The sequence below is a fragment of the Aythya marila genome, assembly GCF_965140915.1.
Source record: "Aythya marila genome assembly, chromosome: 3".
Classification (NCBI taxonomy): domain Eukaryota; kingdom Metazoa; phylum Chordata; class Aves; order Anseriformes; family Anatidae; genus Aythya; species Aythya marila.
Genome location: NC_139044.1, coordinates 50,430,899 through 50,458,182, shown reverse-complemented (window position 1 = coordinate 50,458,182; position 27,284 = coordinate 50,430,899). Strand labels below are relative to the sequence as shown.

The window sequence follows — 27,284 nt, the reverse complement described above, 5'->3', positions numbered from 1 at the left end:
GAGTTTCTCACGTTTAGCAACACTTCAGGTTCTCTTTATATTGGTAAAAACTAGTTATATTTACCACACCACAACTTAAGCCTATGGTACACAAAGTGAAATTCCTTCCCTTTCTCCTTACAGTATTTCAAATCCATGGCCTCTTACTTGTGTTTTCAAACTTAACAGCCTCAATTCCTCCAATTTTTCAAAACAATTTTTGCAATGATTTTTGTATGTGCTGACACTGCACTCCCACATAACTTTTTTTTTCTAGACTAAGTTTTGAGTGTATAGCCTTGATCCTATATTCAAATAAATGGTCTCATGCTACTCAACAGTCAGTAATATTAACCTCAATTATAATTGTAATTCTAATTCTTTCTTCCAGTATTCTTGCAACTGCCCTAGTGTTGCTTTCAAACTGCACAGGAAGTCTCTGATCAGTCATCCAAACCCTTGACATCAGTACTAATCATATCCCTATGAAAACCTAACCTATCCTTTCTGCTCTTCTGTATTTCAGTAGCTTCACCCGACTCACATACTCACATTGCCCTATTATATCTTTAGGGCTGTGGTGTTGGAGAAATTTGAAAAAGGTTCAAAATTAAGACACAGGATATCTGTAGCTTCCACTTTAACAGGCTAATTAATCTGTTATTAAAATGAAACAAAATGGCTATAACAGGAGCTACTTTTGACAGATCTATGCTGAGTAATATTTTTAACCACAGAGAATCAATCAGTTTTTCTTTCTTCCAGGTTCCACCCCCACTCCAAACAAATTAAAGATCTATAATACTCCCAATACTCCTCCTTCCCGTTTTTAAACATATATATTGCATCTGTTCAAACCCACACACTCCTTAGCATTTTGGAGCCTCACCAGTCTTCCACAAGTTTTCAAAAGACAACTGATAATGATTCCAAGATTGTTTCAGACAGCTATAAAGCCCTAAGAGTAAGTTTAGTCAGAACTAGATGATTTAAAATATCTAACTCAATGTAGTCCATTCTAATTTGAATTCTTACTGCATTTCTCACTGTTAGCTGTGTAGACCATCAGAGGCAATTGACCCTTTAAAAATGTAAAATGGCTTGTTCAGTGCTACAAAGAATTTTACTGTTCTCCTGCCTTTCTTCACAAACGTGTAGATCACTTTACTAGCACAAATACTGGCTCCAATTCTCATTTTTAGATACTCTGAGTTCCAGGGTGCTGATATTATATAAAAAGAGCCCTAATTTTAGGCTGAAATAATTTACTGAAATTCAGTTAGTAAAGTAAGTACCAAGTACTAAAAAGGGATGCATTTGGCTGGCATTCTTCTGTATGGTCAATAAGCTACTTCTGAAATTTAAAATACAAAAAAACTTCTTTTCCAGCTGGGCCTTGAACTACTAGGACAGATTGCTGTACCTGGGTTGGGGTAATCCCAGACAGTACAGCCTGGGAGAAGAACTTACTATGGGAAGCTATGTGGAAAAAGACTTGGGGGGTTCTGGTGGACAAAGAGCTTGAAATGAGCATGAGCAACCTGATCTAGTGGGTGGCATCCCTGCCCAGGGCAGGGGCTTGAAACTAGATGATCTTTAAGGTCCTTCCAAACCAAGCCGTATGATTCTATGATTTTCACTGAGGTGGTTAAAAAAAAAGTGAAAGGTTAACTAAAAAATCATGTTAGTTTTATTTAAGTTTAAATCAAAATTTCATATGGAGTTGCTGACTGTACATAAGGCAGGAAATAAAAGAATGACTAGTTCGTAATTGCATTCCATTAGAGAAATCAGTAAGTTTAGAAAACTCCTGCTGAACAGAAAAAAGTTCTCTGCTGAAAACACTTACTTGCTGAGGCATCCCAAAACTTGATTGACCCATCAGCATGCCTATGAAATATTAAAAATTAATAAGATCATAAAAAGGTTAGTTTGAGTGTTAGACCTCTTTGCTATTAACTGATTAAATATATGGCTGACATTTATTAGTATTTGTTAAAAAACAAAATGTCATTACAACTTATGGTAAACCATTTACAAACACATGTCCCACGTATTTAGACAAAAAGGATTAAAAAAACATTTAGAGGTTACCTCACTGAAATTCCACTGTAATAATTTCCCATTTTAAACTGATTTGAGTTACCTACATTTCTCATAAGCAGTTTGGCATACCTTACCATGCGTTATTTCTTAAAATGATGCCATTATTTGAAGTGACACTCAAAGTAAATGCCTAAATTAACTTTCAGTGTATTTCAGCGTAAATGAGTTTTCGAATTTGTTTTTATCCTTAAAGCATAGTCAGAAGACTAGACTTTCAGGATCATCTCTCAAAATCTCCGTAACATTTAGTACGAAGGTGACAGTAATCCTCATTGGGACTAATGGGCTGTTCTTGAAAGAATATTTTACTGGTGCGCTCACTTTCAGTGATGCACTGCATGGTTATAAATTAGATTTCCTTTCTACTGCTTACAGTAGAGTTAGAAGGACCTGTTTTAAAAAAAAAGATCAAAACAAACATTTAAGTATTTGGTTGTTTATTTTTAAAAGAAAAACTTGGCTTTCCTTTGAGAACTGAAAAATCAATAACAATTTAATGGACTTCCTATGCTTTAAAACATAGTTCAAGTATTTTCCAAAAGTTAAGAAAAAAGGAAAAATTCCAGGATGTATAGATAGCAGACAATCATAATAACACATAATAGTAAAACACTTGCTTTCATACTATTCCTACCTTCTCTTCCACGTTTTACTTTCTTGTCAAGATTATGTAAATATCTTGTCTAGTGAACATAATTTCTTAAATGATTAAACCACTCATGGAACATTTTTCTTTCTATAAACGATCAAAATATTCTCAGTTCTACTCAACCAGATAAGTGAGTTATTACTACACTATGGTGTCACTTACCCTGTAATTATTATCTCTGGATAGCTTTGAGTAATCATACCCCAGTTGCCTCCACTGATAGGCCATTCCTAGAAGATTAATCAATGCAATACAGGATCAAATTTGGAAATATAGTACAGGAATTTGAATACAGGAACAAATACACCAAGGTAGAAAATAAGATACAGTGCAGAGTTAAGCCACTGAAATTATTATAGATAACTTTCTGAACTTGAGAAATATTAGAATCTGTGTTACTAGATATGTCTACAGCAAAGAAAAGTCAACAAGGTCTATGGACGACACCCATGCTCCAAGAAAACCCTTAGCTTCCAGTGATGTGGCAATCAATTGAATCACATCAGGAAAGCAGGCATGACATATGCTATGTCCTCTCTAGACATCTACTAGCCAAAGACAGAATAATTGGTCAGGTGGAGCTTTAGTCATAGCATGGCCACGCTTACACTGTTTGGAGCAGTTGATTTTCAGAATTTTCAAATAACACTTATGTACTAAGTGTTTTACCTTCTTACTGTAACCTTGACGTTTCTGTCGAGCGCCAACTGAATAGAGTGCAGGTATGAGGTCCACAGGACAATCAGCAAAATATTCACAACAGGTAACTGGAGACTCATGTATTGTCAAAGGATAAGGATTCTCAAATATAGGGTACCTTTAAGGGATGAAAGTGGAAGACTCAATCTAGGAAAAACAGTTTATTTTAAATCCAGAACAAGTGAAACACTGAAGACTGTTTGGGTTCTTTTTGTACAAAGAAAAATAAATGCATACAAAATTAGATTATGAATGAATATATTATGAAACTTTACTTCTCATCGAGTACACTATACAGATTCTGTAGATCTCTAAACAGAACCTGAAGTTTGTACTGTTCCTAGAATATGTTTACAACACTGCTGTTCTTTACAGCCTCATTTTCAACGTGTTAATGAGCCTTAATGTGGAAAAAAAAAGTCAATAATATTCGGGTATATTTATCTGTGCTCAAAGGACTCTTCAGTCAAATTAATACTATGCTTTTTGTGTGTGTGAATCAGAAACAGCTTTTCAACCCATTTAAAGGAAAAGTTAGCAAAAACATATGAAAACTTTATGCATACAAATAATTTTACATAAAGCTATCTGTGAAGCTAAAAATTCTTCTAAAAATGTCTGAAAGAGGCTTAATTTTAACAAGATATGTTACATCCATATGACAGCATGGGGCAAACGGAAAAATCCTGTAGCATCTACGCATGCACCTGTGCATCTTATTGCTTTTTCCAGGTGCAAAAGAATTAACACATTGCAAGTGAAACAAAGACCATGTAGGTCTTCTAAAAAACATAGCTACTGAAGATTATTATTACTTTATCATGAAACAGAACAGGAATTATCTTCAGATTTCAGGCACTGCCAACTACTTCACTTAAGAAAAAAAGACTTGTAAAAAGCATTTTATTTCAAGCCCATTAAACTTGTTTTATGAATTTTTGAAGCTTAATGCCATGGGTTTAATCAGAAACAAATTTTGGCTTCAGCATATGGCAATGTAAAAAATGGCCACGTAGAAAATCTAAATGCAACTGCTCAGTAGTTTCCATTCCCATTAAAGTTGTGAACTAAACCAATTTCAGATATTAGGATTAAACTTGACCTTCTTCCAAATTTCACAGATCCTTTACTGTCTAAGGTATCACCATAGACTTTGAGGATACTTATTTACAAGCTTTTGTTCTGCCATAGATGGATGTTCTTCACATGGTCCATTACTTTTAATCAGGAACATCACAAAGATCTTATCTGTCAAGTTCCCTTGCTACTAATCCATTAATAGTTGGTGGCTATTACCTATAATGATTTTGAAACCTCTGATAAAAAATTGCAAGACCCACCACAGCGTACAGATTGTCCTATGGGCAAAGTAACACAAGTTTCAAGATGCATGGGGTAAGTTTTAGTTGTGAAAACTGTAATAAGATACTAGTTTTAAGCAACCTCTTACCACACTAAGGAATGAGGGAATACATTACCATTCTAATTTTGTGTATATACACAATTTTTGTGCGTGTGTGTGTACATGGTAGTTATTACATCTGTAATGAGTTACCAATACTATCCAATACTTAAAACTTTTCAATTCGGGAATAATATTAACAAATATTTATGTATGTATATGATGACAACCACACTCATTGTCAGCCAAAATTACCCAACCTCTCAGAACAACTCTTACGCCTGCTCCCTTCCCTAAAATTCTTTGCAGTATTTTGCCAGCTGAGCTCTAGTTCACTCTAAAATAAACTGATAATTAAAAAGCACAAGTGATCTGCTAGTAATTTCCTTCAGTCAACTTTGGAAAAAGTTGCATATACTGTTCCCATCTACTACATGATAACTTGAGAAAAGCTGCTTTTAAAAAGTATTATATTCTACCCAATAAAACTTATATTAAATATTCAAAATGTTATGTTTTGGGCAGCGAGGCAGTATGGTGGATTAAGAAGCTAAAGATCACAACAACAAGCTGACTACTGCAAGCAACCATTAAAAAGACTATACAAGATTCTTACCCATTTTGTGCAAGGTCAATCAGCACTAAGTCCTTTTCTAACAGAACAACTACAGCATACGGTTCCTGAAAGTCTAAAAGCAAGAAAAAAGTTAAGTTATAGATAAACATCATACTCTGCATGCACAGCACTCAATCAGACCTTGCACTTGATTAGTCAAGAGTAGAGAAGCGATTTAGATGACACACGGTTTCTGAAGGTATTTATGCACTCACTCCTCTGAATACTCTGAGTTTGGAAAAGCCACACTCCTTTAGCTTATGTCCTCAGCTCTTTTTCAATTTGCTAGAAACATTTGAACAGATCATATAACATGAAAAGGAACATGCAGGTGAACTTGTATAAGCATGATTCTGAAAGTACCAATTACTGAACAATAACACTCCCCCAACCCCAAAATTTCCTTATTTATATAAAATAAATAATATGGAAGTTGTCAAAGTTTAGCTTGCTGTCTTTCAGAAAGACAAATTCTCAAATTCTGAGCTAAGCAGTTCTATACACTCTGATGGAAGTTGACAGCTCAAAACACCGGAATCAGAAATAATAGCACTAATGTGGGACAACTATCTAATCCATGATAAAGAAATCCCCTTCTGCAACAGAGAGATTACAAGTTAGTGAAGAATTTTGTGTGACTATTGGAATGAATAAGAAAGTCACTAAAGTTAAGAGTACTACACAAATGCTAATCAAGATTTAGCATTGACTGGAAAGGTCTCATGTGCAGTAATAAATATTGATGAACACATCTGCTGCAATAGCAGCTTAAAATTGTAATGCTACTTTTTGTCTGCAATTGCTTTTGGGGTTAAAAAAAGGAAAACATGCAACCAGCAATCAGCATTCTTCTAGAAACAAAACAGATTTTATTATGAACTCTTCTATTATGAATGCTTTGGGAAGAAAAACAGACCTCAGACAATAGGAATAACAGATGTTGCTACTGCTGCAGTCTGATCCCCAGAGATAAAACAAGGACAATAGTAAGAAATATTCTGATGGGATAAAACTCCAGAGAAATTAGGTCAAAGTACAGAGAAAAATCTTTACAAAGCCTACCGTTAGGATATGGTGTTTCACAGAGGGTTAGAAAATCAACAATAGAATAATCCATTTCTAGCACAGCAGTACTCTTCCCATGCATAACTGTTAAACAGGGTCTTCTTCCTACAGTGTCATATGACAAGCCTCCTGAGAGAATGATGAAAGGCTCCCTAGAATAAATCAGACATATATAGGATCAAACCAAGATAATAAGTAAAAAGATTGGTCATTTTTTGTGACCTAATAGTAAAGTTCCACAAAATATCATTAAGCAGATACATCAAGAATAACGCAAAGCAGCTCTGCATACAATAGGTAGCTTGGGTACATTTCAAAATTTAAAAAGACTGTTTCCCAAGATGAAGCAGTTTTTATTATTTTGTTGAACTTTAGAATTGTTTCTCTTCTATTGAAGAGCATATTCAGATTTGCCAACACCTACATATAACCACAATATAAAATATTCCTGCAGGATTATAAAGAAATAGTCTCAAGAATTTTGCTTTTTGTATAGAATTAACCTAAAGCTTGAAAGATGAAAAATTTTACGAAAAAAGGCGAAGCAATTTTGCAATCACAAAAACTTGGCTTTCTTAGAAAAGCAACCAGGTGCTTGGCAAACTTCAAAGACCTTACAAGAAGCAAGTACATAAATAAATGCCAATACTTCAACATATATTTACTCTAGATGTTTTATCTTTTTTTCCCTACCATCATGCATTAAATTGAGGGATTTTTTCTGTCAGAGATTACACTCATGCCGTGTAATTAAATGACTAAGTAGAGCAAAAACAAAAAGCCTTCTTGTCATGGTAGAAGAGATTACGGACTTTGGAAAAAAATTAAGTTGCTACAGAAGCATATTACAAAACATTCACATTTTCTCTAATATGCACATAATATATAATTTACTGAAAGTAAGATAAAGTAAATATATTGTACTAGATATTTTCTTCATTTCCCAATTATTAAAAGGCCACCACTCACTTTAATACTGTTTGTTTAAAATGGGGTCTTATACCTTTTTAAGAGCAGACTGACTGTTTATATAGCTGCTCAAGAAATCTCACCCACTACTGACTACTTCCTCAAATTTGAGATTATATTTCTGGAGGAACAACAGCCACTAAGGGGACGCAATTCCTCTTATTTACTTGTACACCGACTTTAGGATGGCAAGACACACCCTTTGCTTGTGTCTGTCTTAAGTGGAAGTAGTTAACACATCAGAATCTGGAGAAAATTTGTAGGGAAAATTTGTAGGGAAAAAAACTATTCTCACTGATTGAGAAAATGAGGCTGAAGAGATGTCTTTATGTTGTCTTTTCCCATAACTCCATCTTTCCAACGTCTAACTGGATTTCACTTGTGTTTCAAAGAAGTGTGACAGATTACATACATCTTCTTGAGAACTTTGCATGAAGGGTTTCTTTTATGCACATGCTGGCCCTCATAAGCTTGGCTAAAATAGACATTGTGTTTGCAGTACTAAAGGCAAAGCAGACTGGGACAGGTTCCAGTTTCTCATTATTTTGCCATCTGCCTGATCCTTCAGAAAGCCCTTTAACTGAAGGGTTAACATGATCAGTAAGTTCTGAGGCTGAGAAACAGATCTCAAAGGAATGGACATAAGCTAGACCTCACTGAGTTCATTCAGTACCCTGACTCCACCATAACCACAACTGAAAGCAGTAAGCAAAGAAGTAAGGACACTGCAAGCACTTTCCTTGAAACTTGGAGAAGTTTTTGCTTTCTTACACTTCCTCATATGGGAACTTCCTATAATCTTTTACGATTGGGTCCATAAAGTGATTCTCAGGAAGAGAATAAAATATGATATTCTTCAGGATGTTAGTGAATAGACATCACTTGTGTGATATGCTTCCAGTATCTCATTTTGATGGGATTATTTACTAAGTAGTTTGTTTTGGCAAAAGTTTTTTTTTATTATTATTTTTTATTTTATTTTTTTAGTAATGCTGCCAGGACAATTTATAGTAACAAGTAGACTTCTGGATTCACTTAGATCATCTGATAAAAACCATAGTGATACATTTTAGTTTCCAAGTTTCTAACATAACAGTGAACATCACATGCTGGTTTCTGCCAGTTTTATTTCTCAAGGTAATCGGGTTGCTTTTGGCAGGCTTACCAGAGTCTGTATCATTAAAAAGGAAAGAATGGAAGAGCTGAGAATAGATTACATAGGTCTGTCACATGGATATTTCACAGATGAGTCAAAAATTACAGTTAACTTTAGTCTGACAAAAAAGACAAATAGGTTTGGATATAAACTTTTCATATTTTCATTAAGCCAAGATTTACCATAAAAGCAAGTGTACATTTTCTAGTTAAATACTTGTGTTGTTCTTCAATTGTGATACATATTAGAAAGTTAGTGCACACTGATGTTTAATAAAAATGATTTAAAAGAGAAAAATAAAGATTGTAATTTACAATTACAATTAATTGTAATAGGTGAGATGGATTCAGCTTCAATAGGTACATATTACCTACCTAAATCTATAGGAAATATTTAACAAGATAGAAAATGTACAACATGAAGTGATGCTCAGCTCTTAGTGAACAGCTATACAGCATTTCCAGCTGCTGTGAACATCAATTCCTCATTGAAACAGTTCTGCTTCAGCAGGACTGAAATCAATCTCTTCACATTAATTTGCACGATCACTTAAATTTGTAAAATTACTTGGATAACACTGGAAAATATCGCTACATGGGTGGAAATGTTTCATTGAAAAAGGTCTCAAAACCCACAGGATTACCTCTTGCAGTGTATCAATACACAATACAATCAATATCAGTGGCTAACATTCCTGCAGGAACATTTCTGCTCAGTTTTAGAGGCAAATTGTTAAACTTCAGTCAGTTTCAGCAATCAGAATCAGCAATTTAGGTGTGAGAAAACAGATATAGACATCACACCAATGATACCAGCTGATTTGCTTTTCAGACCATGAGTGAACAATTTTCTTTCAAATCTATTACATGTACTTCTATAATTTGTGAAGAAATTACTCTCTAGTAATGAAGGCAGAAAAGGCTTCAAGAGTTATTTTAGTGCAAGAATGAAAGTCTTAAATAATGGTGAAGATAAATCAAATTCATTTTGGGAGGTGTGTTTTTCAACTGACATGCTCACAACACAAAATAATCCTACTAAAACTAAATTCGGTAACTTACTTATCTGGATACCTTCTCATTATTCATGTAATCTGTGGATCCCAATAATATACATTTATCTTGCTCGGAAGTGCTGCTGGACTGTCAGTCTTGACAGCTGCATTAGCTACCACCAACAGAATACCCTCTTCACTTATTAACAGGAAAATTTACAAGCTGTAATTTCCATTAAACAGAGCTCCAGTAGCAAAAAATAAACTTGAGAAATTTCACGTAATGCTAAGCCAGAGTGAATACCATCATGGACTGAACCTGGGGGGTGGGAAATTAGCATTAGGAAATTCATGAGATTCTCTGGATATGCTTTAGACAGGAAAATACATGTAAAGCCACCTCAGCATACTCAGATGGTAGCTCACCTTTGGAACAACCACTTCAAAAGACAGAATAATTTAGATGAACTTAAATGGCTGGAGAACAATGATGTTACGCTCTGTGATTGCAATGTTTTTACCAGTTTGATTAAGGAATACATCAGGAACCTGCCTTTTTGACCTCCTAAGTCCAGATACAGAAGGATTGTCAATAGTAACTTTTCTACAGATGTTAATATGCTCAGATGAATAAAGCTATAGACACACTATTGTTGAAGGGTAAACATAACTTCAGAGGGAAAAATTAAAAAAAAAAGCAAAAAAATGCAAAGACCCCCATAAACTTAAAGAACAAATAGGTACTCTGTAAGCACCCCAGCATGTGCTCACATCCTCCTGTTTTTCCCATTCCAACTTCATGATGTGGAGTAGGTAGTGGGGGGGGGGGGGGGGGGGGAAAGAGAAGGTATTAATAAGTGCTGCAACAATAGAAGGAATGGTGTCTCTAGCTGCTGCAACAGAATGCAATCAGTTATGCTCCTTCCTTCAGTGTGGTTGTGGACATATTTTCTCAGAAAAAAAGTGTTTATTAGAATTAGAATTATGTTTTCACAAAAAAAGAAGTTAGGTAAAATAATTTATTACGCATTAGCCACTTTTTAACTTCTTCTAGTTTTTTGTTGTTGTTTTCTGAAGAACACCTAGAGCAGACTACTATAGAAGCAAAATTATTTCCTTTACTGGCCAGAAAACCAGATACATGTCCTAAACAAACCCAGAAGTGATTATTCTCTTCTCTGCTACAGAAATCAAGCCATGAGCAAAGTATGACAGTCAAAATTGTTTCATGTTCACACACCTAATACATTTCCATTAGTAAAGAGAAAAGCTATGAAAAATCTAAGCACTGAAAGGTAGTTAGTCACACTTTAAAATTCTTGTTATAATAGAAAATAGCAAATAGAAATCCAGCTGCACATGTGAACAGGTATTTCTAGTGCAACACTTCCTTACTACAGGGCAAACTGTTTAGTATTTATTTTGATTAAACTTCTGGAAGGGAAGAATATGACAACATAGACATATTGTTATGGATTTAATAAGTACATTGAATGGAGAAGAATATTTAAGAGAAATTAAATTGAAATTGATTCAAACTGAATGTTTTGATGCACACTGGAAAATAAGGGGTAACAAAAAAGCCTACACTAGGATACATTCTCCCCAAAGAGCTATGTATTCTCAGAAATTGTACTGGAACAAGCTCCTTTTTAAAAGCTGTATAAAAGGTCAACCAGTTTCTGTATTGTAATATTGAAGCTTGTTCTATAAACTATTTTTTTTTTCAGAATTCATAGTAGAAGGCTTTTGACTGCAGAAATTGTAACCTGAAGTAGCTTCAGCTTCAAGTTATCTGTACCTTTATTTAGATCTCAGTTTGACATTTCAGTTGCGAAAATATGCAGACAGATGTAGACTGCTGTAAAAAAATGACTATTCAACTGCCTGTGGATGTTCAAATATCTGGGTACCAGCCCTAGGTTTCTACTTCACTTTTAGAAAGTGAAATTACACACAGCCACTGATATTATCTGTATAAATACTGATATATAGTAGAAATCAATATTACATCAATTAATAATATTCCATAGATTTGAATGCCTGGAAAGCAAACAAGATAATACATAAACATCCAGAAGCAAAAAAAAGAAATTCAAATAGCTAAGCAGGTTTCCATGAATATTTTATCTTTATATTGCACCTTATACTCAACCATTTTAAAGCACTTTAGAAACATAAAGAAAAGAAATCCCATAAAGTTCATGAAATCCTTCAATCCTAATTGCAGTCTTGCTAACAAAACATGCTATTCAAGATACTGTAATTCCATCTCAGCCTCTTCTTGCAATTACTGCTTTGTTACTTTTTCAATGTGCATAATTAGGAACAATTCAATGCATAAATTACTGTACTCTACCAGAACAGCTTCCGTCAGTAACATTTTAGGGGAGTACAGGGGGAGGAACATATATTCAGAATTTAGAATATCTGCATCAGGCCACTATTTTTCAAAGTTAAAATTTTTCAGTCCTCTACATTTCAGTGTCCTCTGTGCTCTGTCAGGCTTTTTTTTTTCTTTAATAAGATACGTTTTTGTTTTTTACTATTGTATAGTAAAAATATACAAGGATTGTTTTTGTTAGCATAGAATAAACATGTAGATGGTGCACTAGTGATACTAGTGATAGTGCACTACCTAAGTTAAGGTTTGTGTATATAGCAATTTTTTCATATTTGTTTTTGCAGTTTATTCAGCAAATCTGATTTTTGAAAAATTATTTCAGCTTTTTTACTGTAGCTCAGTGATACCAAAATATGCATCCCAACAACAGGAAACAAATGACATTCTTAGAGAGCTAAATTTACTTTAAGTATGCTATAACTTCATATTCAAAACAAGTCTTACCCAGCTCTAGTTGTTTTATATTCCACTTTAAGGATAGGTTTGCAGGGTTCTGGTTTCTTTCCATCCTTCAGCTGCTTTCCTAAAGTGAATTTTTCTTATATTAATCTTACAACTCCATAACATGATGGCAAATTAAGAAATTCACTATGCAACTTACAAAGTAGAACATTTATGCAAACATATATTCAACACCTCTGACAATTACAGAGTATGCCTTGAAATACCAGGAAAAAATTGTTAAAGTTATCAGTACATTAACCCTGAAAATTTAGAGTTTTGTTAGTGGTGCCTTTTTTGTGTGTGTGTCTTCAGTGTTGTGAAATCTTTATTTTCAAAAATATAATCTTCCCCTAAAATTATTTTAAGTAGCATGGAGGATTTAAAACTTATCTCTACTATTTTGCAATTACAATTTCTCAGCTTACAAGAACTTTATTTTAAGTTTATTCTAAGCATTACCCTTAAGAGCTTGAATATGAAGGGCCCTTCTTCCTCTGCTTTGGAGTATTAGCAACTAAAGCTTCTACAGTCACAATTTCTCCTGGAGTCAATAGAAGTTAGAAGTATGGTGTAAATATGCACCTATGTACATTGATAACATTTGATAAAGCTATAAAGTTCTGCAGAAGATTTAGTTTGCAGCCCAATAACAAAATGAAAACGGTGAAGATGACAAAACATAAAACTGAAGTTAGCCTTGCCTTTTTTTCCATGAGAAATTTATAGCTTCCTCTTTCCACTCTGGCCAACATCCACTATAATAAGCAGGGACTTGCTATAGTCTCAGATACGTAAACCAGAATGCTTAACTACAGCATCCAGCATCTTACAACTGACCTCACAGATTATCCTCACCATTGCCTTCACACTTGTCTGAAGTAAATAAATTGCCGTGTACAGATAATACTCTGTATACTGATATATATATTTTTGAAATATGCATCCGCATATTTCACAGAACATGTTAATTTTCTAGGCTTAAATTAATGCAGAATTATCTGAGAAGTGGGAACATCTTACAAGATGCAAATCTTATTCTTTTACAAACCTTTCCAAGAATTTATATGGTAATCTACACATTTATACATGAAACAGATGCTTGCTTATATGTATTTTAAACAACATATGGGACTGTAATGTCAAGCAAAAAGCAAGCTCTGCAAAACATGCCTTAGTTAATTTTAAGATCAATGTCATTGTGTAAAAAACAGCCTAAAGTTTAGAGATTTAGATAATATTGCATTGAGCTGGTCTCCTATTTCATAAAGACCAGACTTTTTTAAACATTAAATCTATCAGAATTTGACATGACAAAATCTACTTGCACTGAAATAATAGATTTTTAATACTTAGTTTTATAAAACATATTTCCATTAAAAGTTTCCATTAAGTTTCCTCTGGGTTTTAAGGCACACAGTGGGCATCTATTTTCAATCTTACCATGTGGAGTGATTGTCTGGAACGGTTTGGTAGGAGATTTTACATTCCATATGGTCAAGGTACCATCTGAATGACTACAAATAAATTGTTTTCCTTCATGATGCCAAGCCACAGAATGGATAGCCTATACAAGAAAACAAACAAAATATAACAGTACAAGACTAATATCTTAGTATCATTTTATCATTACTCCTTCCTTGATGACATTAGACAACAAAAGGAAATTACAGAAAGCACTACCTAAATCTTGTTGCTCTTACTATGTCCTAAATTACCCATGTTCTAAAGTACTTCTTTCAGACATAATTTATGCATCAAAAACATTACCTTCATTGTACTGACATGTTTAAGGGGGGGGAAAAAACCTCCTTGGAATGTTGCATTAAAACATTTTCAACAGTTGGTAGTACACAGAAAATAACTGCAAACTCTTATTTGAACTTCACTAACCAAAGCTTATTATTGGGCAAAATAAATTATCTTGTTGATACTGAAGATCTACTTGAAGAGATCATTAAGTCAAAAATTAACATGTCATTTTGAGATGCCAAGTGGATATGCACAAGAGGCAAACAAGGGCTGAGAACACCAGTGAAATGAGAATTGAAGTGATCAATAAGATTTTTTTTTGAAGAAATTAAACATTTCAGTTTCAGATGAAGAAAACAAAATATTAGCGTTCTGATGTTGCAATAGCAGTGTTGAGTAGGAAACTACTAGTAAATCTTTTCACAAATAAAGAAATGTCTTAATGTTCATAAAATTAGGAAGTGAGCAATCAGCCAAGCCACATAAAAACCTACTGCAGAAAAAAAAAAAAAGAAATCTAGTTGCTGCCTTTAGGTGAGAAAACAATGAACAATAAAGCAATGCATTCAGATAAAGCAAACAGATTAACTAGTAGGAATAGATGATTGTTGCTATTTCTGCTTCCAGTCTCTTAGTACATGAAGACATTATGAAACCATTTGGTGATATTCAAGAAAATGTTAGTTATATCATGAAAATATCAATAAACAATGATAAGTCCAAGTATTTTATCTACTATCCAAAAGGTGCAGAAGGAAGTATTACCTGCTATAAATATTGAGCTTTGGTCCTGCTCAGAAAGTAGATTTGCTTAGTAATCATGGTGGAGACATTACTCTAGGTAAACAAAGCAGAAACTGAATGTGTGAATGCTAATAGGCTGTCCAATACTATCTTTTGAACGCATACCCTCAGTAGAGATTATTTGTAAACAGGGCTCAGACTCACTCCATTTCTTATGTACCTATGGATTGCCTCTGCAAGGATCCCTACCCAACAGTGGACGCTTAGGTAGTAAATACTTGGCAAAGAGCAAATCACAGAAGACAGATGTAAGACAGCTTCATCTAAAGTGATTATACACAGATCTGATCTTCACATTTAATAAAGTTATGCAGAAGAACAAGACAGCTTTCAGCAACACGAAGGGAGAATCCAGAGACAACGTGACAGACAGGAAAATGACTGCATTACATGAGCGTGGAGTCTTCAGTACAAACAGTTTCAATTGAATACAGCAGATGTGGATATCTGCAAACCACTAATTAAATTTGACAAAGAAATGCTAAACTTTAAGGTAATCTTGCTCCCTCTTTCATGTGGAATCACTATGGATTTTGTTAGAAAACAGATTTAGTGTACCAACATCTCATCTACACATTTGCAGCTTGGAAACCTAGACAACTCATATGAAGTTAACCTAGAGACCAAGTAAAATAGTCTTGCTTAATCTGTCTGTGAGGTAATATTTAATTATCAAATAAAAGCAGGAATTATAAAAGCAGTTTTGCTTATAATTTTTTTTCTAGATTATGTTATTTACCAACATAGTACCAAAGTTAGAGATCAGTGAGTTTGAAGTGTAGACTAGCTAAAGCAAAGGCTGTATTTGAAGAAGTTCTCTTCACTTGAAAGCTATCTACACTATTAGTGATGCAATGTAATAAATGTTTCAAATACTCTCCCATATGTAATCAGCCAACTCATAGTGTAAATTAAGCCATTTTTATGTCTATGAAGAATAGGCCTTAAGATCCAATAAGAAAGCAAACTGCACAGAAAGAAGGATAATTGAGTGATGGACAGACACTTTCTTTTTATTGAAAAAAGGTCAAGAGGGAGGACACAAAACAACCCAGTACTGTTGAAGTGCATTAATGCTTATGAAAATCGAGATCTGATAAACCGAGCACAAAGGAGAAAGACAATTGCTATCACTTAATTTCTGCAAGGAACCCAATGAGATGGAAAGAACATTGCAAAAAGAACAATGATGTCGTGGCTTTATGACTTTATTGACTAATTTTATAGACCATCTGGTTAAATTTAATGACAGTTAAATATTATTTAACGCATAACATATTTTATGTATTTTTCAAATAATTAAACTAAATTCTCTGGACAGAGTATGAAAAACTTTGGTACTGAGCACTATCCTTTGCTATTACACAACTCAACTTTAAGTCTAAAAATCAAAAGACTTGTAAGTAGTTGAACTCTCAAGGTATTCAATGGGCTGCCTAGGGCAAACCAGTTATAATGAAAAAACTACAGTAACTTTAGGTGGCACTAGCTAGTTCGTATCAACACCTTCAATCACCAAAAAAAACTTTTTCCATGGTTACTATTAGTGCTAGAATTAGAAAGAAAGTATAACATCCAAGACAGAAAAATCAGGCAGAATACACTGAGGCCACAAAGATATACATAGCTTCTTAGAGAAGAAAAAGCCCTTAAGAGTAATACATTTTTCCACTAATATTTTCATACAAGACCTACCAATCCAGAATAAAACTACTTAAATTCTAATCATAATTCTTATCTTTGATTATTAATCATCATCTGGTATCCTTTTGGTACCAGAGCAATATGACTAAATCATCTGATGCTGATTCAGCTGCATCTCATATTTTTGTACAATATCTCACTGGTCACTTGGATCCTGATCAGACAGTAATCTCTCATGAGATCATGCACTAGTACTGCAGAGGACTGTTGCTATATTTAAGGCAGAAGCTGTTTACATCCTCAAGAAGAGTTGCCTGAATATGAAGCCTCCTCAGTGGCAGGGTAACACAGGAAGCAGAGAAGTCCTTGACTTAGTGTAAACACTGCTTTGAAACAACATCGGTGTGTTATCAGCATTATTCTCGTCCTAAATCCAAAACACAGCACCATACCAGCTACTAGAAAAATTAGCTCTATCCCAGCTGAAACCAGGAGAGCAGCCCAAGGTTCTGACCTCAGACGAATACCCTGAACCCTTCCATTCACAAACAAGCACCAAATACACAAAAACTGTACATGAGATTAAAGATAGAATGCTCTATTAATAAAGTAAATAGATTTATTTAGATGAAGTGAATTATTATAACTAAAAGGTGTCTTATTAAATTAAGAAATCACCTCTTTCACTTTGATTGTAAGTTAAGGCAGCTATTCTGGGTTAAGTGGAAGCGTGTTTCATAACTTTCTAGAAGATAAGTAACTGCCTCAGAGGAAATAAATCCATACATTTTTGAACAACAAAACCATCATGCTTGACTTTGCTGTCAAAGCAAAGAGTAAAATCCAGAAATGTAGAAACTGACCATCCTAATGTACTACATGGAGATAGACGGTGCACATAGGAAGCCTTACTTTCACCAGCTGTTCCAGATGCATGATCCCATGTGAAAAAATGACTGCTGTACTGCCTGCTATGAAGCTAATATATTTCATATTCAGAAGGAAACATTTTTGCAATGTCTGCAACAGTTACCTGAGAGAAATGGTAGGACTGTAAAGTGAAAGAGTCCGAGAAAAACAATTAAAAGCATTTATTTTTCTACACAAGACTTAATTAGATCACTGATAATGAGATTGATGCATTTTAATATTTTATGCAACTTTTTTTTTCTGCTACAACAGCTTGTTAATATCCCTAGAATCACTATTATTTCTTGGCTCTTTAGAGAGGTACAAAAAATTAGAAATTCTAAAGACAACTTTTACTTAGCATCTCAGAACTAAATTAATCAATAGAGACTCATATTTTCATATGTTTTGATCTTTTTTTTTTTTTTTTTTTTTTTATATCTACGGAGGGCATTTAACTGTTTCAGTTCAGAAAATCTTTCCAAAAATAATCTTTTCAATTCATATAGACCTATTTTAGCCTTAGAGCTGATTACATGCATACTATTTTAGAACAGTTTGAAACTGCTCTTCATTTTATCTTCCCACAAGACAAGATACATGCAGAAACTGATACTTTGATATGAATACAGTATTATTAACCTTTTGCAATTCTCCCTATTGATAAAGAATTGTTTTAAATCACATTTCTAATATCAAGCTTATACTACTGCAAATACAATTGCTATGACTCAGAACAAATTTAAATCATCTACCTTTTTAATTTTTATTATTTTAATATGCACATGCCTGTATACTTTTCAAGTATTAGAAATCTTCACTGGCTAAACACCTCCGCATAATTTCCCAGAAGAATGAACCAAAACTGGGGAGAATTACATTCATAATTTGTTTTTGACCATGATTTTATTTATTAGATTTCCTCCTTATTATGATAGCCTTCCATCTCCTGCATGGACACATAAAATGTTTTTTGGTCAACTTGAACAGGTGATGACACGCGTTCTTTTTCTACTGGTTCACCAAAGTATCCAAAACATGCATAGTAACGTCAACATTCCTGTTAACTCTCTTCTGTGGCATTTTTTTCCCTTTTCTTAGGCTATTGAGAAGAAAAAAAATAAAAAAACGTAGTTACTGAAACTTAAGTGAATATGTAACTCATGAAGTTCATTTTGATGCAATGGAATGTGCAAGGCATAATGACTGCCTGATCGTGCTTCGGTTTCTGGCAAGTCATATTTCAGGGTTGTGGATTTTTGTTTGTTTTAAATTAATTTATTTAAACTCCCCCAGGATACTTTGACATGCTTTTAATGCTGTAAAATAATCCCTTACCCTCAGCCATGTACAAGAAGATTGAGCCTAAAAATAGCAAACTGTAATACATTCTTTGAGTTAATGCTATCAAAGCTGACTTTAAATCAGAAGAAAAAAATACTACTTGAAGAATAGACTTTATTGAATACTAAGATTGAAATGCATTTTTAAAAATCTAGTTTATTTAAGAAACTAACTTTATTTAACAAAGTAATATTACAGACTAATATTAAGTATTGTTTTACTTATTTCATGGCTGCAAATAAAGAAAGGGAAGCATCTGTAGTATAAACCGTATTCCATGGGAGAAAAGCATAACTTAAAAAAAATATCACCAATATTTGAACATAAAAAGCTTAAAAATTATGCAAAGAAAAAAAAAGATTTTACGCCTATTTTCTCACTAAGCCTGTCCAAGACAAAAAAAAAAAGTTTGTTCTCCAAATTCTGTGAATAACAAGAATTTAGAATAATTCATAAATGTAAACATGCAACATATTGCTGTTGTAATAAAAAAGTATATACTACTAGAAGTTCAGAACCTCTTTCGTGATACAGAAAAATCAAGAACAAATTCTAACTAAATTCCCTATCATAAACTCGCATGTTGTAGAGGGAGGATCACTCCAGTAAACAGTACTAATACTTTACTCATTAGCCTCCCCCAACCATGGTTCAGCAGCAATATGGTTAAAATGGTTTTATGCTGTCGTGGTGGTGTTGCCCATCCTTTAATCATTCCTGCCTGTCCTTGGGATGAAAGCTCCTAATTTTGTGCTGCAATTATCAGAGTATGGGGCTGGGTGGGCATGCAAGTTCAGACAAGAGGAAAACAGGGACAGTGTTCCACTGACTCAGCTTTCAGATAACAGATCAATCTGCCACACAACAACATTGGAATTTGCTTCAAGAGAGCCTCCTTGGTGGTCATGAAGTTCTGAATGAAACCCAGCAGAAGTTTAAGAAGTTGTAATAGGATTCAGCTTTCTCCAAGGAAGCTGCACAGCTATCTTGCCATAAACCTATGATCATATAGGAAGGTTACTCCTTGCTCATGAGTAGAGGAAGACAGTAAAAGGATAACATTTGGACCCCTGGACACTTGGGAAGTTTAGAGTCAGTTACATTAAATGACACTGGTAAAAAACAATGAAGGTAGAAGAAACTTATCTAATGGCAAGGTTTACAAACAATTTTTATGGTAATAAGTGTCTCTGGCCATCCTGTCTGTGACACCTACTGAAGCCTAGTCACCCATTAACAGCCATCATAACTCAAAATGTAGCAGCATTGTGAAGCACACACATTTCTCTTGTAAAGAGTCTGCAGAGCTAGAGATTCACCTCTAGGCTCCAGAGGCAATACCAGAGGCAATGCCTTGTGCTGCAGCACCAGGCTCTGCTAGTGTCGATCCTGTAACTCCCAGCAGCAAAGATCATGTCCCACATAGAGAGCACTACAATTTTTAGACAGGTGTAGACTCAGTCATTACCTTTGCAATGACTGGTGGTGGACTTTAATCGGACTGATGGGACCAATATCAGTATCGGAGTCATCATCTATTTTCAATAGGGTTAGAGCCAGAGAATGTTTTCCAGTGCTAATAAGCAGGCTTCAGTTGCCAAACAATATTCCTACCACCAATTTCTTAGACTTCTGTATTATGAAGACAGAAGATCTCTTAGTGCTCCAGTAAAAAAGTTACCCACCTTTCCACAGTAACCTCACTCAGCATTAAGCAAATAGGATGGCTTTTCTCTTACCTGTTAGGGATACTGCTCACACAAACTAGATTTATTTATTTTTTAATCAGCAACACTTACTTTCCCTTAGCTGAAACTTGGCTAGCTGACAAACAGCAGGAACAGTATATTCATATAGGCCACTAGTTAGTCAGCATGGATCAAAGCATAATTAGGAAGTTAACATTATGAAGCTTAACATTTTTTTTCACTGACAAATTCAGGGAGATTCTCAATTTTTGCAGCTGAACACAGAACTGAGGCACTGAAGAACAAAATGAAGGATACAGGACAAGACACACCTCACCTAGCCCATGCTAAAAAACAGATCATACACATACGAACAAATAAATCTAGTCATCGTTCACTTTCTGCAGCTTTACCTTTGCTGCATCTGATACATCATCTCTCATGGCCATATGGCCAGAGACAATTACAGTACTCTCTGCAATGACACCTGTCAAGAAATATACCTTTTACATGTGTAACAAGATTAATCATTTTTAATTTTATGCCACTCAATACAGAATCCAGAAAAATATGATACTGTGCTAACTGTATCAAAGCCAAATTCAAAAAACGGCCATTGTTCTATTTTTCCTCCTTAGAAAGTTAGATTTAAAACACATGCCTATAGATTTATTTTTTTTTAAGGAACGTTATCGTATGGTGATGCTCACTAATGAGAACAGTAAAACTTCTCAAGCTCACTCCATATATCTTTTTTTTTTTTTTTTTTTTAAAAGGTCTCCTCCTTATCCACCTCCAATTTATCACATTATCACAACCGTAAATACTTTCTTTAGCAAAGCAGCTTACCTCAGGTATTTCATTACCTCTTCTGCAGTTAAAAAAAAAAAAAAGAAAAAAAAAAGGAATAGCTAGATGCATACACCTACACATCCTATAGAAAATTAAAAATGAAATGACTTAACTATGCACTGCTGTTTGTGACCTCCCAAAATCAGGTTGGTTCAGGAAAACTCATAGATAACAAGCATGAGGTCAACCTTTAAACAAGTGGGCCACAAAATCCAAAGAAAAACAAAATAAACAGCGTAATGACTATTCTGGGTAAGTTTCTATAACCATTATCAAAACTTTATTAAAGAACTAACCAACGTAAGAATTAGTTTAATATACCAGGTACGAGCAGTCAGCATGCTTTTTGTAACAGGAAATCACATCCAACAAACCTCTGAAAATGTAAATAAGCATGTGGCTAATTGAAACACCAATTAAGCCATCTACATAGATTTTTTTCCTCAAAGTCTTCAACAATATTTCTCAAAGGAAACCAAACAAACAGATTAGATATCCTTGAACAGATGAGTAACTGGTCAAGGTATCAGGAAGTAAAGCAAGCTGAAGGAAAGACAGACTGGCAGTAATTGATCAGTTAACAGATGAAGGTAATTGGCAGAGAACCTCAGGGATCTGTGCTGCTTGGTTTATTCATAAATAGCCTGGAAAATCAGAACAAGAATATTGAACTGATAAGGTCCACTGACAATACTAAGGCTTATTCAAGGTAGAAATGAGTCCTTCCAGTGAAGAACTGCTGAAAGATTTTTTTTTCCCCTTTTCTAAAATCAGCCAGCACATGCAACTGTGAAGTGATGCAGACAAAAAAAAAAAAAAAGAGTTTAGTTTTAGTATTCTCCTGGTTTCAGCTAAGATAAGGTTAATTTTCTTTATTAGTCTCTGGTATAGAATGTTGTGGCTGGTCTACAGGTTTTGGATTTAGGAGAAAAATAATGCCAATAACACACCAATGTTTTAGTTGTTGCTTTTACTTGTTGCAGAGCAGTGCTTACACAGAGACAGGAATTTTTCTGCTTCTCATGCTGCTCTGCCAGTGGGGAAACTGGGGGTGTACAGGAAACTGGGAGGGGACAGAACCAGGACACCTGATCCAGACTGTCCAAAGGGATATTCCACACCATGTGGGATCATGCTGAACAATAAAACTGGAGAGGTTGGCTGGGGGGCTGTCCCTGCTCGATCTCAGGGACAGGCTGGATGTTGGTTGGTGTGTGATCAGCAATTGCATTGTGCACCACTTGTTTTGTATATTCTTTATTATTATTATTTTCCCTTCTTTTTCCATCCTGTTAGACAGCCCACAAGTTTTTACCTTTTTCTGATTCTCTCTTGTATCTTCTAACCCCCACTGCAGGGGAATGAGTGAATGGCTGTGTGGTGCTTAGTGGCCTATCGGGTTAAACCACAATTATACATTAAAACAAGGGGCACTGAGCTGACAATTGACACTAAAAAGTGATACAATACTTTTATAGCAGGTTGTTCCAAGGGAGTATTGTTTGATCCTTGCAAATGCTAATCCAGTATTTAAGATCGAAAGAAAGAAAATGAAACCAAACATGAAGTGATTCCCCAGTAGAAATGTTATGTGCTTACATCTTGAATAAGCTATTTTGTTGTGTTTTTCTTTTTAAAAGGTACGATAAGACTTTAAAAAATAAAATCTGGGATGAGCAAGAACAGTAAGAAGTATAGAAAGAGATTGAAGATGAACAAAAGTAAGACTAGAAAGAGATGGAGATACGAAGTAGTTTATAAAATGAAGCAATACATAGAGAGAGTAAGTGAGGTGCATGTAATGCAATTGGAAGGTAAGAAATTATTCTTCATATAACATACTTTGTGTTCAAAAACAACTGTACAAGCTTCAAAGAAATCTCATCCAGCTCTGATGATCTAAGGCTTAGGCTGCTTCAGAGATTCACCCTTCAGAGAAACGCTCCATAGGTAGAGCTGACACATGCAAGTATAAGTACTAAGCCAGAACAACCACAAAAAAAAAAGAAAAAAACACAGAAAAACCTGTCTCGTGAAAACTTAAGCGCAGAGCTAAGAAACATACTCCTTTTGTGATATACAAAGCATGTCTAGAGTAGCTAGTACCGAACAATTATAAAGACATTTTAGGATCTTTTAAATGTAACAAAGACTAGCTTTATGTTATTTTAAATAAAATGCATATAGTTGCATAATGTGTTGAACGATTGATTTTTAGTTTGTCTTTCCAGCAGCCTGAATTCTCTTAAAAAATCAAGTTGTAAGAAATAAATGCCATTAAATGCTCCCCCCAACCTTCTTAAAAAAAAAAAAAAAAACAAACAAACAAACTCTCCTGGTTTTAACATTGATCTTATCCTACAGTGAAAAGGTACACTTACAGAACCATCTTACTGAGACTATTAATTAGTTTCTTTTTTCACATTTTTCAGAATGTGAGATTTTCCAAACTACAAAAATTGCTACGCTATCTTATTTCAACTAAAGACTGAAGCTCTTAACATGGATGAAAGTCACACTACTCAACAGAAAAACAGAGCTGAAACCTTAACCGCAGAAATTGGGGAAGAAACCTAATCCACGACACCAGTCATTGCAAAAAACTTGAACTCAAACACTTCTTCAGTCTGAAGTTTCTATTATTCAAACACTCTTTCTTTTATAGAAAGCTTCAAGTACTTGCAATTTCAGAGAGACCTATTTATTCATCCACTAGTGACAAGAGCAGGAGAAGAACTGAATAAAATAATCAAAATGGTATCTCTAGAACTGTGAATGATGTCCTCATAATATACAATGCAAATGAAAAATCGTTATTACCTCATCGTGTGAGTATCTGTAATCTGCCTTCTTTGACTTCAGATCCCACAATACCACTGTTCCAGACTCAAAGCCAATCAGGAGCTGCAATAATAAGCATAAATATTAAGTCTTTATAAGCAAATAAAGATTTACATGGCCTGTAGTTCTCGTCCCAAAGAACTGCAGCCTAATACTAGATGAAGCAATCGCAAGTGATTGAGAAGCCAGAAGTTAGCGACAAGCTGTGAAGACCTCAAAATTGAAGACTTACTTTATACTGTTTATCATTCTCTTCCAGCTAATACAATATTATTACATGATGAAATTCATTCAAAGTTAGAAAAAAAAATTGTCTTAATCTTCAGAAGAATCTTTGGAAATCCCTTTGAGTTCCAGAAAGCCCAACATTAAACACTTTCCTAATTGTATTCTTTCCTGAGTGAAAATTATGGTTGGGGGAAGCACTTTTTGTTCACTAACATATGTTTTCATCACTAGAATTTGTTCTGCTTAGATTTGTTAGAAAAAAAATACACTCATTTCTGAAGTTCTGGGTATTGTTTCATTGTCTCTAAGAAAAAAAAAAATATAAGCTTTCCCCGATGTTAATAAAAATTGAGTTAACTGGCTAAATGAACACAAAGAAAATTAGCTGTTCAAAGGAAAGGTAGAGAGAAATTAAATATAATGCTTTTTGAAATCATATTTTTCAAGAAGCAAAACTATTTCTGCAGGGAATGAAGATCCAAATTGCTCATAATAATTGCATTATCACATTGCTGAGTATCTGTTTTGTTTTCCTATCTTAAGTGACACTTCTCTTAATGAAAACAAAACAAGGCCAACATAAAACAGTAGTAACAGCCTTTGTACTTATCATATAATCAAAGAAGGTTCTTCTTATTAGCTTATTTTACAGTAGTTGGATCTACTCCGAAAGCCTTCATTTCAGCAACACTGAAGTGCAGCATTATGCAGCAGGCCTTCAATTCCACTTTTTTTTTTTTTGTCCCAGCAAGGACATACAGAAAAGGAGTACTTGGCTACAGATATTTATTCACTGCTGTAACAACCTATTTCATGTAAGCTGAAGCACCCCACGGACTGATCTTCATACTAGAGGTTACAAAACACTGCCTTTCCATACATGCCACTGCAGTCAGGGAAAAAGATCTACATGAGTCTATTGTTGTACCTAGAGGTTTTGCCTGAACAGTCTTTTCAAGATTTTGAGTTTTTCAGGGTCTTCAGTTCTATCCAATATGTAAAAGAGGATCTCCAGCCAGCATACAGACAATATATTCTATTTCATTGCTACATAACACAAAAATGACTTAAACACTAAGCGTGTTTGATCCAGTAAAAGTGAATGTTAGATATTTTTCCTCACTACATTGTCATGTATACTATTATTTTACACTACCCTGCTTACCATAAGCCATTTTATAATTTTTCTATTTTAAACTTCAAATTTAGCCTTCTATTCATTACGATTTTTCTAAGAGCCTGAAAGTTTTAAGAAGCAAGTACACAGCAGATTCTTGCAACTGCACAGGTCTTTGTTTTGTTCTGCTTACTTTTATGGATTTTTTTTTTTTATTTATTTTTTTAATTAGAAAGAAGAGGACCATAAGGTCGTTCTACAAGACTAAAGAACACTCAAACTGATAAAAACAATACACCTTTCACTTTAATTCACAATAATTAAATATGAAATATGGGTAGAATACACCATACTAAATAGATTGCTCGTCTTTCTCAAGTTACCATAGTTTAATTACATTTATAATCTAGCGTTCATGATTCTGGAGTGCGATTCAGACCAAATCCTAGAGAAAAATCCAATAGTTACATGCTTACCTCAGTGAATTTCAAGTGAATGGAAAAGCTCTACTTGTTAAATTCTTTTTGGACTGAATCCTCAGACATCTATGTTACAAGCTCACAACTAGCATGCTGTTAAAATATTCAAATCACTGCTGAGACAACACTATCATTGCCCAATCTTTTCAGTTTTATCCACCACTAACACATCAAACAGAAAACACAAACAATAATATTTTTCCTGTACAAGTAGAACAGTAGAAAGCAACATTATTTTCTCTCTCCTCGAAAGTTCTTTATTCTTGGGAATTCAAAGCTCTACAATATTTCTGAGCCATTACACTGACAAATAAACATTTAGAATTTAATTCATCAATATATTCAATTACTTATACCTGAATATATCTATATATGCTCTAGAGAGGAATCAATGAAAATCCGTTTGAAGAGACAAACTTTCTCAAACGGTATTTGGCTAGACATACCAGCTCTTCTGGTATACCTAGCTAAATTATAACCGTGTTTTTGAAAGTTTTGAAAGGGGTCTATACACTTTTGGAAGAGATGCATATGTACTATACTTCTCAAATCCCTCCTTTTACCTTTTTTTTTTTTTTTTTCCCTGTTGTGAAAATTAAGGAAAACCCTTCCTGCTTACTCTTCAACTGTGGACCAAGACACCTGAACAAAAATTGCAGCAGATCAGTTAGATTTACTAAGTAACTATGAGGCAATGCAAGCTAAACAGGCTAAAGATCCTTCAAAGCGTTAGAGTCACAATCTCATCCAAAGATTAGAAAAGAGATCAGACAACTGAAGCAAAGCAACCATGACTGAAGTGAAGAATGAATTATGGCAAAGCCATAACATATATGGTGTCATTCTGTACACACTTGATCATGTGTAAGTGATTCTATAGCATGTAACAATACAGAATAAAGCACTTAGGAAACAGATACAACAAAAACAGATGTTCCAGCACAAATGGAAGCATTTCTTTATACAGATTCTTGAGGGTTTCCAAGGATTCATTGTTTTCTAGCACAACTATCTTGTTCCATCCAGTGTAAAGAAAGAAATCAAGTGGAATAGGCATTAACCACGCAGCCAAAAAAGCACTGAATTAAACTGCCTAGCAGGTCACTTATTTATAGAAGTGTAAAATAAAGTATAAAAAAGTATTGT

General features: G+C 34.3%; 1 protein-coding gene across 8 annotated transcripts in view; it reads right to left on the bottom strand.

The window, feature by feature from the left end:
• Nucleotides 1-27,284, bottom strand: part of STXBP5 (syntaxin binding protein 5) — a 112,686-nt gene that overhangs the window by 40,897 nt on the left and 44,505 nt on the right. For all 8 annotated transcript variants that reach the window (XM_082755835.1, XM_082755834.1, XM_082755837.1 and 5 more), the window contains 8 exons: nt 24,294-24,377; nt 13,924-14,047; nt 12,484-12,562; nt 6,514-6,668; nt 5,452-5,524; nt 3,404-3,551; nt 2,897-2,964; nt 1,829-1,869 (listed from right to left, as the gene is read on the bottom strand). In XM_082755835.1, coding sequence (XP_082611961.1) covers nt 1,829-1,869; nt 2,897-2,964; nt 3,404-3,551; nt 5,452-5,524; nt 6,514-6,668; nt 12,484-12,562; nt 13,924-14,047; nt 24,294-24,377 — 772 coding nt within the window. The remainder of the gene's footprint in view (nt 1-1,828; nt 1,870-2,896; nt 2,965-3,403; nt 3,552-5,451; nt 5,525-6,513; nt 6,669-12,483; nt 12,563-13,923; nt 14,048-24,293; nt 24,378-27,284) is intronic.